The sequence below is a fragment of the Electrophorus electricus genome, chromosome 10 (assembly GCF_041902795.1).
Source record: "Electrophorus electricus isolate QZ-2024a chromosome 10, ASM4190279v1, whole genome shotgun sequence".
NCBI classification, from domain to species: Eukaryota; Metazoa; Chordata; class Actinopteri; order Gymnotiformes; family Gymnotidae; genus Electrophorus; species Electrophorus electricus.
The window spans coordinates 29,744,001-29,763,851 of NC_137506.1; the positions used below are offsets into that span (position 1 = coordinate 29,744,001).

General features: G+C 47.9%; 1 protein-coding gene across 3 annotated transcripts in view; it reads right to left on the bottom strand.

Annotated features, from left to right (window-relative positions):
* Positions 1-8,451, bottom strand: part of crim1 (cysteine rich transmembrane BMP regulator 1 (chordin-like)) — a 57,927-nt gene extending 49,476 nt beyond the window's left edge. For 2 of the 3 annotated variants that reach the window (XM_081721023.1, XM_027004800.3), the window contains exons 1-2: positions 7,457-8,450; positions 1,254-1,427 (exon numbers count right to left, since the gene is read on the bottom strand). In XM_081721023.1, coding sequence (XP_081577149.1) covers positions 1,254-1,427; positions 7,457-7,757 — 475 coding nt within the window. In that variant the 5' untranslated portion in view covers positions 7,758-8,450. Of the gene's footprint in view, positions 1-1,253; positions 1,428-7,456 lie in introns of all 3 variants that reach the window. The other variant, XM_081721022.1, reaches the window with a different exon arrangement.
* Between the last annotated feature and the right edge of the window lie 11,400 nt (positions 8,452-19,851).

A 19,851-nucleotide genomic window follows, 5' to 3' on the forward strand; every position in this document is an offset into this window, starting at 1 on the left:
GAACGCCGGCCCGGCCTTGACTCGACGAGCGAGCGGCAAACTCCCTGACGGACGGCGGCTCCCGAGCTCGACGACTCCGGCCGATACAAAAGCTACCTTTATTAAGGTAAACACCGGCTTTGGAAGAACCGTAAGCCACTTCAGGGCAGACGAGAGTGCACCTGCCACGGTGGAAGAAAGAGAACCATCAGCTGTTGCTAGGACCGTTGCCATAACAAGCACGGAGCCCAGAAGCACGCCAGCACGGCGGCGTGTGTCTGCCGGGGGACCGCATTCTTCAGCGCAACATTTTCGTTCTGATAGCCCTATAAGGAGCCTGTACAGCTTCGGGTAAATGAAGCTTGTTAGTTTAATCACAGGCATCTGAAGCAACTTTGCCCCTGCCCCCTAACGAAAAGAAAGCAAAACACTTGGCGCACCTCTTGCAAAAGGAGAAGTGGAAGTAAACCATATCAAAATAAGATAAAAACATGTTTGGATCCAGGGATTTCCAGGGGTTTGTGTTATCCAGCGCTTGACTGAGAGCAAAAAGCCAACGGCATTCAGGTAAAAAGGCCTTAGGTGCTACTTTCTAACAACCTTCGAGTATAACTGGTTAATAAACAGCTCTGGTTTTCTGACCGAGTTATAAAACAGGACACCAGAAATAAAACAAGCAAATTAAACCTGCGCAGAATCAAACACATAGACATGTGCATATGACATTTCCACTCACCTACATTTGCCCATCTATAAAGATTAGATTTCTGATGAATTCCCCAAATGCCCAGAGTCGATTATTAGCTAAATCACTCTTCAAATGAAGCCAGGAAATTATTGTTCGTTTGATTTATTTCTGAGCATCTCAGAACTAACAAGAAAGCCCATTCTAATTACCAAATTAATCACACACAATTTAGCATGGCAGAATGCATTAAATCCCTTATTCTTAAAAATGATGGAGTGCTTCTCGAAATCAGATGCACAGCACATTGACTTGGGCTGGAGACCTAAAAACGCAGTTTCTCTCCAGGATTAATCAGATCTGTAATGTTTGTTTGGGTAAGCTAGCCGAGTCGAGTAGCAAGGGGAGTCCAGAACGATCGGTGGAGGTCTGACACGCATCAGTGGAGCTGCACGCTGAGGCATTCACTGAATGCCACATTACAACATGACCGTGCACGTACGGGTTTCGGAGTTGGTCACCGACATAGTGAATGAGTCAGTGATTGGGTGAGGGAGAGAGAGAGGGAGAAAGGGGGGGGGGGTTGTACCTTCAATCCTCTTCAGGGCTGTCTGACAAGCCTCCTGACTGGCAAATTCAAATGGGTTGTTGCATGTCCGCACGTTGTCACACACGCACTTCCCGTCGATGATGTTACAGCCTGTAAGCAGGTTCTCATTGCACGGCTCAAATCCCAGCAGCTGGTCATCCTCCCAGTTTTCGTCTGTGCAAGCATCGAAGAGAAGGACGTTTAAAAAACAAACAAAAACACAAAAACCCATGTCGACGCAGATGCACACATTTAGGAGCACACGTGTTAAAAACAAAATTTATAGTTAAAAAAACCCAAAAACAGCTGACCACAGTTCTCCGCATGACTGAAAAACAAAGTGCTAATGTGGGTGTCATGTCAGCATGCGAAGCTGCAACTGCACACACCTGTGGAAATAAGAGTAGCAAGTATATAGGTAAAAGCAGAACTTCTCCCTGGCCAATCAGATCACTGAGTAACAAACACTACAGCAAGGTGTCAGGAATGAGAAATGCAGTGTAAACCACTCCTGCTGCATAATAGCAGTGCACCTAACATCCTTCCCCACCTCACTATATAGTGGCATTTCAACATAGCAGCAATTTTGAAAACACAAATGACCCTGAACCTTGCGATGCGGCAATCTCCCAGCCCCATTATGAAGTGTTATTTACAGTGCAAACACATATTATTGATATGGAGCCTGGTGTGTCGACCTTATCGGCATGCGTGCGTGTGTGCGTGCGTGCTCAGACACGGCAGAATACACACGAGCGTATCTGCGTGCTCTACGAGTGCCAGCGCATGCACGAAGGCGCGCCCATGCGGGTGCAGCGTGCGTCTTTCCCAGATTCTGCCCCGGGAACAACAGGGGCCGGCTCGCCGGTAAATAGACACCCATCAATTGCTGCGGACACGTCTGTCTTCGTGAAGGTCGCGGAGGAGCCTAGCAAGCAGCGTCCTTACAGACGGGAAATATATAACGCGGCGCGCGGCCCGACATTCTGGGCACTGAACGACTGCCTCGGGCATCAGTCTTGCGCTCAGCTTCGTTCTGCTGGGCGTCGCTGCCTTCAGACCTCTAGGTTTTAAATCCCCCTGCGGGAGCACAAGCAGGGAGTGTGAGCACTCCTCCACCCCAAACCCCACCCACTCCACCTACCGCCAGTATCAGTCATGCTCGCCGTGACACCAGCGCCATGCTCCAACGCTGACCAGACATAGCAAAAACAGGCCATCGGCGCTCTGGGTGGTGGTGCCAACGTGTATAAGTGTGTGTGTGGGTGAGTGTGCGCGTGTGTGTGAGAAAGCCGAACGCTTAGACACCATTGCCTTAGTCCTCCCTGCAGAAAGGGCGAAGGCCACGAATAACAGGCTGTTGGCGGGCGAGTCCTCTGTCACTCTGCTCACTGGCTCTTGCAGGGGGGGGGAGGTTAGAGGTGGCCAGGTTTGGCTGCCCGCAGCATTAAAAAACACACGGCCGGTGGTCTGAGCGCACACACACACACACACACACACACACACAGCCCGGGCCTACAGACGCAGGGCCGAGACAGACATGCTGCCACTCGGACGGAGGGGGCGCTCCAGGAGTCATCTTATATAGGCATCGGGATTAGATTTCCACTCGCAGGGAACGGGTGCGGAGCAGCTTTTAAAAGCTCCGGTGCCAGGCATGCCCGGATCACGCAGTGAGCGGCCCGCTGCCCTTACGCTGCCCTACGAGTTCACTCGCGTGTGTAAGGACAAGGGAACAGTTTTCTTCCACCTACAAACAAACAAACGCAACCCACTTATATTAGGGCCCTACAAGGAGACACCATGCCACCTCTCTCCGAAAGAATGAATGCTTCTGCATTCCAGCAAAGTCTGGAATGTCTTCCGCTACCTTGCCTCAGACAGATAAACAACGAGGAAAAATGCAGGCCTCCCTCTCACATTACCCAATATAAATCAACCCATAAAAAAACATGCAGCTTAAACATACCCTTAAAAAACCATGCAAATTAGATCCAACACCGGGAGTAAAAAAAACAAAACAAAAAAACCCTGCCAAAGAAGACTACAAACAGCTGACTCATTTGAATAATCAGTGCAGTCAACGCACAAGTGGAAGGATTCGGGAGTGGAGTTTTTACCGCTATCTGGGCATGTCATCGAATTACGGCGCATCCTGTTCGTTGCCACGGTGAGCCCTCATTTTGTTGCTACGTGTCATAGTGACACCTGGTTTTTATCTGAGTGGGACGCTGTCCTGATGCACAAAGCGCCTGCTCATTTGCATCAGAGACACCCATTATTAATTTGACATGGAAACAACACGTTTTTAATGCGGGTAATCGTCGCGTGTGGCGTACCAAACAATGGAGAGCGGGCGAGCAGGCAGAACTCACAGGTTACGGTCAGGCTGGTTTTGGCATTCCCGGATGCCGAGCTGTAGCCGCTCTTGCTGCTGTCATCCAACCGCACCCGAGAAACCCTGACCCCAGCCCCAAGGACGCCTGGAGCGCTGTGGAGCTCCCCTAACGGAGAGGCTGTCTGAGGGGAGAGGAGAACTTCCCGCGCATCTTCCCTGACTGCGCCGGACAAACCTGTGCTCACCAGCACGCCTGATCTGGCCACCGGTGGAGGGAGGGAAAGAAAAAAAAAAAAAGAAAAAAAAAAAAGAGAACACCGGGCAGTTTGGCTACTAAGAGAGGGTGTCAGGGTGCTGTGGAGGAGATCATCATATCACGTCTGCTGGTTTCAAAACAATAAAGGTGAGAGCACTACAAACAAACAAACAAGGAATAAAATCTCAGAACAGGATATAAAAAAAAAACAGGAAGGGAGCAGTTCCGTAGTATTTAGGAGTTTTTATCCTGATCTACTTGACATTCACTTTGCCACCATCGTGAAAGTTCTGCGGTAATCACATAAGCCTTGTTTTGACGGGTCATTTAGCATTTTGGCAGTGGAATTCCATACAAAAAGGCCTGGCTGACACTGATGCAGAGCAATGTGCAGCTCCTTTGTTAACAGACAGAGGCCTGTGTGTGTGAACAGCACTGCTGAGGAGCGTCCGTGCCTGCATTCTCCAGGTGTTCGCATCTAATTTGCCCGGCTCGCCTTCGTTCCCAGTCATTTGCGCGATTGAGTCTACCCATCGCTCCCCCGGCTACGCGCATTACGCTGACAGCAGCGACCCGGGCTGGACAGATGAACGGGGCCGGCCCTCCTGATCCTGGGAACCTCGGGCCGCTCTGCTCACGAGAGATCCCGCAACGGGACTCGGGAGCCGTGCCGCGGAGTGCGGCATCCAGCCGCACAAAGGAGCTCCTCACGAAAAAAAATAAATGAATTAAAAACCAAAACGCTGGCTGGAAGGCGCTCGCTGCCCTGTGCGGAACGCATCCTTCATGAAAGCTGGAGATGTTTTTAAGGCTTTAAATGATTTGGGCTCAGTGATCCAGGATGTCCAGCCAGGGAGCTGGAAGATCTGCTGGGCGTTCCTGAGGCAAGCCGCACCACCACGGCGGCGAGGACGCGTCGGAGCACTCCCGTTCCTTTAGGCTCCGCCGTGGCTCGGCACCGGAGCTGCTTCCAAAGCACCTTCCAAATGGTTCTTGAAGGAACAAGCAAGGCGATGCGCAGATGTCTTCAGTCCATCCCACACCAGTTGCAGTCATTTTGAAACGTGCACGGGCACAGTATCAACAAAGCAAATGTCGGTGGCTCGTAACGGTACAGCCAGGAATAGACTGCTGTATTGTGGGGCGCCATCTGTGATCGATTTAGACTGGACGGGGTTGGGACGAATATTAAGCGATGGATTTTACTGACCTCTTCTCTTCACGGCACGCATGTGTTCTTGATTTACAAAATATACTGTTATGCTAACGCTTGCAGTTTTTCAAACTCAGGTCTAAAAACTATCGCAGGCGAAGTTACTGAACCGATTCTAAGCGTGTGTTAATTTGTTCAACACTTCCACACTGTGAAAGCAGCACACAGGTCCATACATGTGTGCTGGGATATCAAAACAAACGTAAAAAACCACAATAATGTACACAAAGTGCGTAGCAACCGCTGTCTGTTTTAAAGGGCCTTAGCACGTGCAGAAAAAGGCATTTTCCAATAAACATTCTTAGCCTTACATTTAATCTGAAGCAGATAAATGAAAATGCCAATAACTTTTGCATAGCAATTTTTTGTGACCTCTAAACGTGTTTTTAACCACAACTGCACAGCCTGCTTCTCAGAAGGGCATCTCTTCAGGTGTCCATTCAACACACAGTATTTATATACAATATGTAGCCAGGGTTTATTTAACTAAAAATCGTGCCAGAGCACTAACAGCCTCTGGCACAGTTCTCTGTTCACCATCAGTGAGCCCAGCCAGCATTTGCAGAAGTGCAGAAGCTGACCATCAAACCCTCAGACTGCCTCAGTCAGTGATGGCCTTGGGGGGGGGGGTTACACAGGCGTGCCAGGCTGTGCGGCGATGCTTCCAGCAGGCTGCCGTCTCGGGGGCGGAGGCCTAATGGAAGCGCCACGCCGCCACCCCGTTAGCATGCAACAGCATGGAGGCAGTATACTGCAGGAACCCGCCGATCGCTGCTGTCAAACATGCCATCGAGAACGTCGCCCTGGAACTCCCAGCGCACGCCTCACCGGGAAGGACGGCATAGTTCTGACACTTCCCGCTGGGCGCTCGGAGACATGCTCGGAGAGACGTGATGCATCTCAAAAGGGGGTCCCTGGGCCATTTAGAAACAATCGTGTGTGATGCAGGTTTCATCCAGTGCAGTCTCACACTTCAGAGAGCTTAGTGCCTCAGACAGAAGTCTAGTGGTCAGTCCACGCAGAAGACTGGACTGGCTGCTGTGACCATACCAACCGCTGATGTCACACCCACAGCGCTGTAGAATATTAATTATCCAGAGTAACTTATTGGGGGCGGGTCAACATGAAAGCTGAGTATAAAAGCATATCCCCGGAAACGTCCCCAGATACCTCGGGCCGCCACGGGGTTAGGAGGGGGTCACCGCGGCACAGGATACACTGGGAAAACTCCGGCTGTCGCCGTCATCACTTTGATCAGGCTCGTTCCAGCGGCAGGCATGGCTTTGACACTTTATGCTGCTCTGTTTTCTTGGCCAGACCCCATCAGATGTCACCTGAGAGATGACATGCCGAACAGTCGCGGCGCCACCCACGCGGACTTCCTGCCCAGCCGTGTAGAAATCTGACCCACGGTCTCGCGCAGCGCGTCGTCTGACCGCCAGGCCAGGACGATGGGCGCACACGCGGAGAACCGGCAGGGCCTCCTCGCCAGCTGTCCTGCCTTGGCTACGGTTCTGAGCTGCTAGGCGCAAAGAAAAGGTCGTCTACGGTAAATCTGGATGACGTGATTCGTGCGTAAAACAGCGCGTCTCTTTTGTTCTCTCAAAGCAAACACACGTGGCGGCAGCTCCGTGAAATACCTTCGTGGGGCAGGCAATGTTCAACAGGTGAAATGCCTCAACTGCGTAAAAAAGTACTGTGCTCGCATGGACAATGTACAGCGCGCTAGTATATGCAATGGCGCAAACGCATTACCCGAGTCAACACGCGACGGGTAAATGACGTCTCCGCGAGCATAAACACCCGTGACACAAAGCTGACGTCCTCCTGCTGCCGATGCAAAATATATGGTCTGACGCGCAAGTTGCATAGCAGACATTCCAACGAAAAACCAACAAGCCTCGGCGGAAAGAGCGGGGCTGGCACGACGTCCAAAAACAGCACGGAATCCGTTAGCAATACCCGAAAGAAATGGAAAACCGACATACTGCAAACACATTAACCAGCCTGCACGCTCCGGCTCCCTCCCCATCGCGCTCCCGCTCACCGTAGCCAACTGGAAAGGCCAGTTTATTGTAGAAAGCCATAACCTTCTGACATTTGAGGACTCTCTGTCAGCATTGCGCCTTTCACAATAATAAATGACTCAATTTACCTCGAACTTCTGGTTGATTCATTTACTACTACAAGCAGAACGCATCGTAATCCATAAATGATTCAGTTCTCCACTCTCACCTTTTTAATGTCCTCTGTTCACCAAAAATATTAGAACTGTCAAATGTGACGAATACAGGCTGATATTTCATCACTGGGTTTTTATTTGACCCCAAAGGGATGCAGAATAACTTTCTAAACGGTAGAAGCAATACATGAAAGAGGCAGCGAGCATTACAAACCTTCGCAAACTCCGACCTCATACTGCGTGATGGAGCCACCGTTCAGCGCGGGTCTGATCACGCACCGGAGCCCCAGGTCGCAGGTCCCGTACAGACCGTACACGCCGCCGCAGCTTTCGTTCCTCTGCTTGGCGCACACGGAGCAGCAGCCGCAGATCCCCGGCACCACGGCGCCGGTACAGTGCTTGGGCTCCTCGCATTTGGACAGGTCGCAGGGCAGACACAAGAGCGCCCTGCTGCTACTCTTCGCCATCAAGACCATAAGTTGGCCGATCAGCACGCATTTCACAAGAAGATACATCCCGGAGAAGGCCGTGAAGGAAAAGTGAAAATACACAGGCGTATATCCAACCCAGCCCCCCGGTTCCCCAGTCTACAGCGCGGGGGACGCAATCCTGGCGAAGCGACCAAACGTAGCACACAACGGCTCTAAACGAGCATGTAATCGGCTCCTTTTATGCAATGTCCGTTTTTCTGGCGCATGGAACGAAACGTTCCGCGCATTAAACTTTGTGGCGGTCGCTGCAATCCTTTCAAACGCGCGGCACGAAACGGCTATCCCGCGCTGCAGACCGAGTGCATGGTTTATGCGTCACGATTTCGGCAGTTACGTTTGTTTTCAGACACGAAAACTTTCGCACTCGCGCGTCTGTCTGTCTCTCTGTGTCTCTCTCTCTCTCTCTCTCTCTCTGTCTATATCTCTTCGGAGTCTCCTCTCTCTCTTTTTGTGCAAGCTAGGTAATTTCTTCCCGTTCGCCTCGTACGAAAAGCCACGGCGCAAGCACGACGTCTCCTCGGGTTCCTCCCGAAGAAAAGGCGACGGGCGCTATTCGGTCGCCGGCGAGGGGCTCACTCGGCCAAGCCCGTCTAAATAAAACGTTTCTTGCTGTCCGCGCGTTCAGTCTCCCTCTGACTCACGCGTGTCCCTCCCGGAGTTCGGTTCTCTCCGCCCGCCGCGCGCTGGGCTCCGTACCTCGCGCTGACCTCATAACGGAACCACTCCCATCGCGCAACACTTCGCTCCGCGGGGCAGTTCGCTCCAGATATGGAGCACAGGAAATGTTCCGCACACCAAACACAAACCTTGTTTTGTGCAGTTAGAAGTCGTAGGAGAGCACTGCATTCCCCAGTGTATTTAATTAATTCCTGGAGATGTAGTAAATTGTTTAGAAGCAAGAGAAATGTAAAAAAAAATAAAATAAAAAATAAAAAAAATTAAGCTTTTTATAATAAGACAGACCGGGGCACCTTGTCACACTTTTCACACTTTATTATATATCGTGGGATCAGTAGATCATAATTTTAGAAACTGCATGCAAAATGGAAAAAACAAAGTCTTAGCACAGCACAGACTTATAAACAAGTAAATAGTGAGTGTGCATTTATAAGCAGTTGCTCCATCAACATATAGCAGACTATGTGAGGTAGGACATCACATTAGATTTTGCAACAAATAAAAACAATCATCATTGGCAGGTTATTTCAGTATTTTTGTTTTACTCCCAATTCAAAATAAAGGGCCACTTCAGAAAAAAAGGTTTGATAAATCCCAGAGCTACATTAATTCATGAATCAGTAAGTCAGTCTGGGAGCAAGGTAGGGCTCATTAAAACTGGTTTGTTACAATAACAAACAAAACTACAATGCTACCTGATTTTTAAAAGTCCCAGTAGACTCTAGGCTATTTTATCTGATCTCAGACTTCACTAATCAGACTGGTTGCCAGAATCTGATACAGAATTTCACAGTTCTGGCATAGAGAAACCACCTGGGCACTTTTCCACGAGCCCAATGTTTGCGTGTGGCACACTGGACGGAGTCTCATTTGGTCGGTTATTTGAGGATGGCTCCATGCCAGCGAGACACTGACACTCTTCTGATCAAGAGTCATATAGAGACTTTCTTTTTTTTCTTTAGCCTCCTTTAGGGGGTGGAGTTTTGGGGTATTGGCAAATGTCCTCTGGAATTGCTTGGTGGTTATAGTATATAAAAAAATTGTTACAGCATTTAGCTGTCACTTTTATCCAAAGCGACTTACAATTATGACTGAGTACAACTTGAGGGTTAAGGGCCTTGCTCAGGGGCCCAACAGTGGCAACTTGGTAGTGGTGGGGCTTGAAACAGCAACCTTAACCACTGAGCTACCATCCCTGTTACCATTACTAATACCATTACAGCTGGTATTTTTGGCACTGGTAATGTAGTGCTAATGGACAGATCTAGGCTTGTTGCTGATGGACATAGATAAACTGGTGCTAAAGCACAGGCCCTGGTGATATTGATCAGGACTGCGCTGGTGTTAATGTGCAGGTCTGCGTTGGTGTTAATGTGCAGGGCTGTGTTGTTGTTAATGTGCTGGTCTGCGTTGGTGTTAATGTGCAGGTCTGCATTGGTGTTAATGTGCAGGGCTGCGTTGGTGTTAATGTGCAGGGCTGTGTTGGTGTTAATGTGCAGGGCTGTGTTGATGTTAATGGGCAGGGCTGTGTTGGTGTTAATGGGCAGGGCTGTGTTGGTGTTAATGGGCAGGGCTGCGTTAGTGTTAATGGGCAGGGCTGCATTGTTGTTAATGGGCAGGGCTGCGTTGTTGTTAATGGGCAGGGCTGCGTTGGTGTTAATGTGCAGGGCTGCGTTGGTGTTAATGGGCAGGGCTGTGTTGGTGTTAATGTGCAGGGCTGCGTTGGTGTTAATGTGCAGGGCTGCGTTGGTGTTAATGGGCAGGGCTGCGTTGGTGTTAATGGGCAGGGCTGTGTTGGTGTTAATGGGCAGGGCTGCGTTGGTGTTAATGGGCAGGGCTGTGTTGGCGATATGACCTGGCAGGGTTGGGTTAGTGCTGTGACAACTTGACACAAAATCAACCCCAAACTGCCAGGTTTGTAAATATTTGCTATATCGTAAAGTTAACTTAATGCAGGACATTAGCCAAAGTATAACAATACATTTTATTCTCTCCTCTACTAAATACAAATATATAATTGTGAAGAATTTTAACTAGAAGAAAATTATTATAAAAATTGTAATGTTGTAATGTTGCAATGTGAAAAATGGCAGATCTGTGTTCACCTCAGCTCACCGTGTGTCTTACGTTTCCTAGAGAGGATATAACATCAGACCAAATAGATGCATAAAACTAGTATTCCACTTTTAAGTAGCACCCCATGAAGTTGGGAATATTAACAGTATGACAACTTACCTGTGTGACAAAATCAGTCTCTGCTGCATCAGTTACAAAATGCTAAAATAAGCTTTAATTTAACCAAAGTCTAAAGCAATCTTATAAACACTGTTACAGGAATTCTAACATGAGGACACACTGTTTCACATTCTTTATATCTTGGAAAGAGAAAAAAACAAAAACAACCAATTACCCATGGGACTCCAGTAGAATTCAATCCAGCACATTAGCCCAGATGGTGTTAAGGGATTCCATACATCACATTAGCCCAGTCCGCGCTCAGGGATTCGGCGTGATATGGGGCCGTGTTTGGACTCATTGATCTCGGCTCCCCACTCAGCTCCTCTCAGTTACCCCCTGAAGCTCTATCAGATGTAATAATCCTGGAGGTGTTGAATGATACACAGGGGCATGAGCCAAAAACACAGCCCTCTTGTTGCTTTAAGAAACCATTAGCGCCGACATCTCCGGAGAAATCAGATATCCTTGGACTGTATGCACTGTAGTTTTGCTGACTGTCATGGTGTCTTGCTCTTGGCTGGGATCCAGAGAGCCATGGCCCTTGAATGGGCCGCCCGTGCCTGCCCAGTGTCAGGTGCAGTCGCGGCCAGGACCCGGACTTGGAGGCATGGTGCGCGGTAGCCACTGGAAGAGCGTAGTTTCTGTGAGGCCATAATCATTTTGTCCATGTGCCACAGGCTTGTCCTTAGTATTGACGGCACAGGAGACCTACAATTGATGAATGTCACGATGCTGCTCTGTGGATCAATAAAGCACAGTCTTGGGTGCCTCCAAACTCTGTTCCATCATGTGTTTTTTCTTCATCAGATCTCTCTGACAGACAGAGATCTCATCTCATTGGAGCTTTCATCCCGGGCTTTTAAAAGGCTTTATTAGTATCCTTTCAGTGATGCCAAATAGCTTAGAGCATTTGGATACAATAAGATCCAGTAAAGATGTCTGAGGAACACTGCCAGGGGAACTGCTCAAGCAGGGATGTGTATGTGGTTACTGTAAGTGGGATACATTTTGATACCAAATGACTGATGGAGGGCTCATTTAGTGTACTAACTTTGCCATTTAAACAAAAAGGAAAGGAGAAAAAATCTGAAAGCAAGTGCCATTAAGCAGACATATAACTTCCTTTTGTCCTCAGAAAAAAGCCTAGATGATTATTTCTCATTTAAAGCTGCGACATCATCATGCTCAGTCACAATGGTACATGTGCATCTAATGGAAGAAACAAAATGGGGATTTTCGATTATTTTCTTTATAGAAGGTCATTCAGAGAGATTTTTTCTGATATATGGACCCAAGTTTTTCGGGGAGCTCATTCTGAGGAGTGGGCACTGACATTGTCAATAGGAGTCAACTGGAGCTGTGTTCTGTGCCACTTTAATTTGCATGTGTCTGATGGTATAATGATGTTAGGTGCTGGCTAACTGAACACCCACCATTCCAAACCCACTGAGTTTGTTGTGCTAGTTACTGGGGAGAAAGCCACAGGTGCTCCTGTGACCTATTGAATTAGCTTTGATGGGCCGTGCACGGGTGCAACAGCGAACGCTCTGGATGCCAAGAACCAGAAGGAATTTGTCTGCAGCTCAAGGCTCCTTGTGCAAACAAAAAACTCATAGTCATCGTCCCACATGCATCATGGTCATAGGGGTAGAGTTTTCAAGGGTCTCGGGGTACCTTTTTGATACACCATCATGTTTAGCCATTAAACTACCTGTTTGCCTTCAAGTGAGAGCTTTCATATCTGAGGCCATCATCTCATCAAGCAGGAATAGTTGTCTACTTAAGAGTAAGATTAGAATTAAAAAAAGAACCTGTGACCCAGCCCCATGTGGTCAGGGCCCTTGTACCAGTCCGCTCATACCATGTTGTGACAGCACGCTCCGGAGGCGCTGAAACAGCTACCGGTCTGGGCTGTGGTGATGAAATGGAGCAGGCCAAGCATGGCTTGGCGAGACAACGTGCAAACACTCTCCCGCGGCGGCTCTGACACCAGTCTGACGGCAGCGCAAGGCCCTCACTGCTCACTCACTGGGGATTTATAGTCATTAAGTGCTATTCCCTTCCTGTTCGCGGTGTCACCCTGCTTTGACTGACAGCTGGCTATTGTGGAGTGGACAATATAGTAGATGACGCGTTCTTTATCTCTGAGGATGGATTGTGCCACGGATAAATGGTAATCCGGGTGGCACGTGCTTCCGTGGCGGCCGCTTTACTTCAGCCAGATGATTTGATACCGAGACAGTCACTCATGATCCTCCGTCTGTCTCGCAAGGGTCAGGAAACGAGGGATGCAGATCTGGATAAAACAGCGGGGCTGTTTTATGGAGAATCTCTGGTGTGTGTGTGTGTGTGTGGGGGGGGGGGGGTGCAAGATCTGTGCCTGATCCCAACATTACCATCCGCAGCACTTCAGAATGCTCCACTCTCTCCAACAGCTGCCCACTCTGTTATGTGTTTTGCTCTGAAGACTGTTTAGCACTTCTGCGCTTAGTGCTGATTAGAAGCCAACAATACTAATAGCAGTGGTGTTCAGTATGCCTCCCACAGCACCTTTTTTGTATTTCACATTTCTTTGGAATTTGCTGCTCTATTGTCCTGCTTTCTTCACACTTACACTGAAACAACCACCTAGATTAATGTTATATCTTAAATTACATAATAAAAGCCCCAGCCAATGGACTTCACTTTCGAGACCAAACAGAAGACAAAAAAGACAAAAGAAAGGGGGAAAAAAAGAAGCACACACCAAAAAAAGAAAATAATTAATGTCCAAGCGAGGAAAGGTGGCCGAGATTCATGAGGCAATTTTATCCACCAGCTGCTGGGAAGCGCGGGTGCCGTAAGGGCGGAGTCAGAGAGCGGAGTGGCGCACGGACAGGCCGGCTGAGGCCCTGTGACTGGAGCGTCAATGCTGCAGGCACTCGGGTTAACTGCGCCATTAATCATCCGTGCAGGTCTGCGCATCGCCCCCACAAAGCGTGCCCACAAAAAAGAAAAGCCGACTGTCTCGCCCCAAGCGCCACCCCCACCCATCGCCGAAAAAAAGGAGCCGGAGTCCGAGGGGGAGCTCCGTTGTTCACCGGTGCTATCAGTTTGCAAGTTTTTTTTGTCCGCTGCAGAGGTATAGTGGCGCGTGAGGAATGACACACTGTCGCGAGCTTGTTTTGCAGTTTGCCTGTCTTGACATTAATCGTAGCTTCTGATAGATGTGCTTTAACAAGCGTCAGTGTACAATCTGCCTAATTAGGAGAGCGCTTTGTGCTGCTACGTCTGCTGCAGGTGTAACTGGACTGGCCTCTGTACTGGATTTTGCCAGCAGAGTCCCTCATGTGTCCAGAGCGGAATGGGGCCGAGAATTTACTTTAGACGTTTCTGGGATTTAAATGGCTGACAGTCCGCTGGGAATAACCTACGCTGACGCTCCGATGCCAAAAAAAGAAATCTGCTTTTAATTAATGCTTTGTGTTGACACAATTATCTCATAATTAGGTCGGCAGTTTATTGTCGGTGAGGCCCAGCGAGGTCGGCGCTAATGGTTTGCGTTTGACTGACAGTCAGCGTTCATCCTCACTCATCATCGCATTCCTTGGATTTCAGCATATTCTCAGCTCTCTAAGGTTTAGCCACTGGAATGCAATATAGGATTATATATGGATAGCATAACTTTGGGCTTGGTAATTTTACACTGAAGTATTTATTTCTGGGGTTTTACTTATCGACTTAGTCAATCTAATATGAAGCAGTTCCTGTATTAGGGCATCTTACTCTGACTGCTTTATAAACATCTAAGACCCAAACTATGACGCCTCGAGACTGAGACTGTAGACCCAGGCAATTCTTTTTGCCATAATTCTTTCCCATGAGTTCTTTAAAGTGTTACTACAAAATGCCTCTGTTGGGCTTTAAAGGGGTTCTCCACCCTTAATGTTATTTTATATTAATGCATCTTTCAACAATTTGCGCAATGGCAGTATGCTTTGCCATGCAGACTGCAAAGAACCATAAATAACCAATCAGAAGGTCAAATGGATCAATTTCAGTGCCTCTATCCCGAAGCCCACAGCCCAAAACCCTTTAGGAACCCCTTTAGGCCAGCTGTAGTGGTGGGGTTTAGCTGTGCCTTCACTCATGTACACCCAAGGGCAAATACATATTTAATCATTATTCATTTTTGAACAACTCAGCACTGAAATAGGTTTGCTCACACTTTCTCACACTCACACGCATTACTTGTCTAAAAGGTCACACAAGTATAACACTTGGTTTATGGTGAGTCTCGTATTTCCATTTATCAAACTTGACCTTGAAATTCCAGTGAGATCTTTTCTGGACTCAGGCGTGGTCCCAGTAGCTACTCGGAGGAGCTCTTGTGCACATACACCAACCGACTGTAATGTTTTTTTGTCTCCGTCTTGTCTCTCGACCTCTATTTTTTTTTCCCTTCTTTTTCATGAGCACATGACGAAAGAATGCGCGGAATGCCAGTGAGCGGCGAGCCAGCCGTGTTTCCAGTAGCACCAGTCTGTGAGAACTAGGAGCGCGGAGGAGGGTGTAGTGAAGCTGGCCTTGTAGTCTGGACTGTGTTTGGGGAAAATACGGCTTTTTTGTCCATATAAAGAAGTGCATACCACAGCCGGGGCGGTGAACTTAATCCTCCGGTTGCTCTCGGGGGGGCAGTTAGAGGAAAAAGTCAGACAGGGAGATAGAGACAAAGGCTCGGAGATAAAGAACGAGGAGAGAGAGAGGGGGAGAGAGGGTGCACAAGAGAAAAAGAGTGAGGTGAGAGAGAGTGCGAGAGAGAGAGTAGGAGGGAGGGAAAAGCAGCAGTATTGTCTGGAGACAGTAAGTGGTGTTTCAGAGTTACTTTTGGCTGCTTCTTGCCCTGACTAAATGTAGGAGGATGAAGTCAACCCTGTGCCATGTCCGTTCACAACACTTAGAAGCACACAGCAACAGGCCAAGTAACAGAGTTAACACAGCCAGAGCGTTCTACTGCATGACACGCCTCGTTCTCTAAACACCGCGCGCACGTGGAAGTCACACCGTGAGACACAGGCTGGCCTTTCATTGTGTTGGTTATGTTTCCAACTTGCAAAGCAACATGTCAAAGGCCAACAGCAAATGTAGATATTTTTGTGGATTATGCATTGTTCTCCATAATTATCCAAAACAGTGCAGAAATAACCACTCAAAGTCGTCCTTAGGGCTTCCACTAAGGACATAATGAACTCCCAGTCCAATGGAGGGACCCACACAAAAAGGGACCATTTATAAATTTGCAGTCATTATCCTCGATAGTTCCACCTAGTCTTCTCTTGCTTCTCTGTAATAGAGCTGGGTAGGGAAAGGACATTAAACGGAAAGGACGTTAAATTGAATTTTACTTCCTCCACAGATAGCGTTCCAATAACATTTCTGCCGTTATCGCGCCTTTTTTTTAATTCGCTATGCGGAGGATATTCTTGCAGGGAATACCTTCATACTACTAACTTCATAGGTGAAAAGTTCAGCCTCGGGTCCTTTAACTGAAGAAGGTCCTTTGATCTTTGACCGGGGTGGGGTGTCACAGGATAAAGGAATGTCACCGATGTAAGACTTTTATATCTTAGCTGTTTGCATATCTGGCATGTGTTTCATCTGGTTTCAAACTTCTGCTGTAAAATCACCTCAATCCTTCTGTTCCCTTGTTAAAGCGTCTGGAGCTCAGGGTGAAGCCCCTCAGCGACACGAAGCCCACGTCTCCGTGAATGCGAGAGTTTAGCCTTCCCGTCCTCTGGATGGCACCGCTTTTCCGATGAACCGCCGTCAAACGAGTTCTTACAGAACCAGCTTTGGAGTAGACCTGGGAAACCGCGGTGGAGAAGATCAAAAGCTGGTGACGACCAGGAGGCTGCACGTGGCGATACAGTCTTTATTTTAATCTTTTTTTTCTTTTTTAAAGAGGGGGGTTGGGAGGAGGAGTGCGAGTCACTATTAGAGAAATCACAAGGGCTTATCCTTCTCCCAACACACAATGAAGAGCAGAACCTGGGCTTAAACCCATAATCTGCTAATGTGTTTTGGGCTTTCATAACAAGCTCCAGTAAGCAGCTTTTGTCACCCCCTTTCTCTCCTAGGCTTTTTTTTTTTACCCACGTGCAAAGTGCCATGAAGCATTTCGTCACAGAAACAGAAACGGGCGAGAATAATATTATTTCTGGCTTCAGTGAACCCATAGAGCGTTCATGTAACATCGTAGCCTTCCGTTTCACACTACTGGGTCCTTGCAGTGTAATATCATTTGTTGTTTATCGCGTATTTGTTTTAATTGGAGCCTCTTTGTTGATATTCATAGGCAACATGGAAGGACCGCCACTATTATATAACCGTCTCGGCGATCGCGTCCAATCTGCGTCCCAGAAACGCATGTCTAGGTGATGTAGGTGCCACACTACTGTGATTGTTATGGCTCGAGGTTGCCATGCCAACCGCCGTGTAAATATCCATGGTTTTGTTTTTTGTTTTTTGTTTTTTTTTTGGTTTTTTTTAATTTTCACCTTTAGTTTTGAGTCATTTGTCAACAGAGTGAATTGCCTACATTGTTCCTATTTGCTTCTCGTGAACGGGGGTCACCTCGGGTAAGCAGGAGTGTTCTGCGTTTGCCTCTGCAAATGTGGTGCCTGCAGCGCTTTGCAATCTCTTAGCGCCCGTTAGCCAGCTGGAGCCGACGGCCCCGCGTGCACGTACCCGCATGCACCCCGTTTAAGTGTCATTTGCCGTATTTTCTCCATCCCGTTTGTCGGCACGCTCGTTCTCGCGCTCTGAGACGTGCACTGGTTTGTCCTACCTGAGGAAACGGACGCCCTGCGATGGACAGAACGGAGGCGGTACGACGTATGGCAGGCGGATGCGGTTGTATGGAACATCCACCAAAATGCCCACTCTTGGTGATTTTGATCTCCCTTTGCCCTTTTGGGACATCCGAAAAGTAAACAACAATAACACCAGTCTTCAGGACGTATGCATGTGTGCTGTTTCTATGTGGTGTGTTTCTTTGTAGTACGTGTGTGCTGTTTCTACATTGCAGGCCTTCTCAGAACCTTCTATTGTATGAGTGTTTGGGACTGTATTCAGGGCCCAACATAGCCAGGCGGACTGTAAGGTGGCCTGTACAAGGAATGGCCCTTAATGAAGTAATGCATCTACATTTTTAATGTAATCTTCAGGCAGGCCAAGGTTACACCAGGAGAAGGTCAAGGCTGCTCCGGCTTTGATCACGTCGAGCTGACTTCTGAAAAAGCCTGATTCCTAGCACACTTTAAGAGGGCCTTAAGATGGCTGCCTCTAGGGAGAGTTCTCACAGAGGGCCTACCAGTCACACCCAGCACTGCTGCTCTGTATGACTCTATATCTACAGGCAGCCAGAAAAGAGAGAGAGTTCTTGAGGTATTACAAAATGTTTCGGTCTTCTAAGAATATGATGTGTATATGTTTTTTTTCAGTGCAGGGAATCATCTTTCTTTCTTTTTCTGGATCTTTCACACAAACGGGCTTTTCCTAATCTAATGCATGCTGTGTCTACTGAGCCTGAGTCCTGGCTGAGTGTGTGTGTGTGGGGGTGTGTTGGTGTATGTATTTGTGGTTGTGAGTGTGAGTATATATGTGTTTGTGTGTGTGTGTGCGTGTGTGCTACCAGGCTGAGCATCATTAGAGCAGGGGAGAAAGGTTGAAGGATGCTGGATCACTGGCTGGCCCTGGTGACCCAGGGTTCATGTGTGTCTTACCATGAGCTCCTCCACTACCAACCTCCTTCCCTAGCAAACAGCTCACTAACATCCACATATACACACTCTAATTAATGCTGAACAAAAACCTCAAAGCTCTTTGTGTATATATGTATGTGTGTTTGTGCATATTTATATATGTTTGTGTGTGTGTGTGTGTGTGTGTGTGTGTGTGTGTATGAGAGAGAGAGAGAGAGAGAATGAATGCGAGACTTCATGTTAATTTTTCCATAATCATTGTGCATAACCATTAGTGACAGAAGATGCTCTTGAGATAAATAAATACATCCATATCAACACTAATCATATATATAATCATATATAGTTCATTCTAGAATGTTCCTCGTGATATTATACATTTGAATGCATGGCATTAATATGCCTCTCCCCCTCATCTCATGTGAGGTTTTTGGGAAGCCCCTGCCGTGAGGTGATAGAGCTGGAGGTGGCGTGTGCCGTAGCCATGTGCCACCTAACGAGGGCACGGACCATGTGGATAGAATGAGCGCCAAGCTACTCACAGAGGATCTGACCTTGCAACCCGTTGGGCTCACGGCTATATGCTGGCTCATGCGTGGCTTATTCCACATTACAACCGGATAAAGCTTATCGCTGCTCTATATGAGACAGAACACAGAGCGAGGGCACACAACGCACACTTCACTGTCGCACTCTCGGCTCTACATGCTTGTCGGATTTCTGATGCTTCCTTTCATTTTGGACTTACACCACACGAGGAATAAATGCAATCTTCATAAATAACCCTGGTGTGAAGTGATCCACTGGCCATAATGAAAGTTTTACGAGCGTTTGATGCATAAGGCAGAGCATGATTCATTAAAATGACACTGCTAAGCACCATTTCTGCTGAGTTAAGCGCAGGGAAACCAATGAGAAGACCAAGTGTGAGGCCTGACGCTGACCATCAGTGCGAAGTCATGGTGAGCTACTGCAAAAAGGCTTCTGGGTTGTGAGCAGAAACGCTCAACTGCAGAAGTTACGTTTTGATTGGCAAACATTAAGAGCTATCAGAATTTGATGTGGCAGATGTCGGCCTGGATTTAATGACACCCTGATCCTTATTTAATGATGTTGCATCTGATATCTAATTGCCAGTGTCAATGGATGCCTTCATTATGGTCTCTGCTCTTGAGAGCCCTATACATTTTCATCCTATTACCATTAGCACACACACACACACACACACACACACACCATTACACCAGTACCAGCAAGGAGCAGGACATATAGACTCCCTCGAAGGTGACAGATATTTATTGACATACGATAGACATAATGGCACTCACATAGAACATCCAGCATGACCATTTCAAACACTGACACTAACATAAACACGTAACATGAACAATGGCTGAGAAGAAGGTACATACCAGCAGAGGTTTAAATACATACACAAACGGCAATGAACTTGGCGCAGG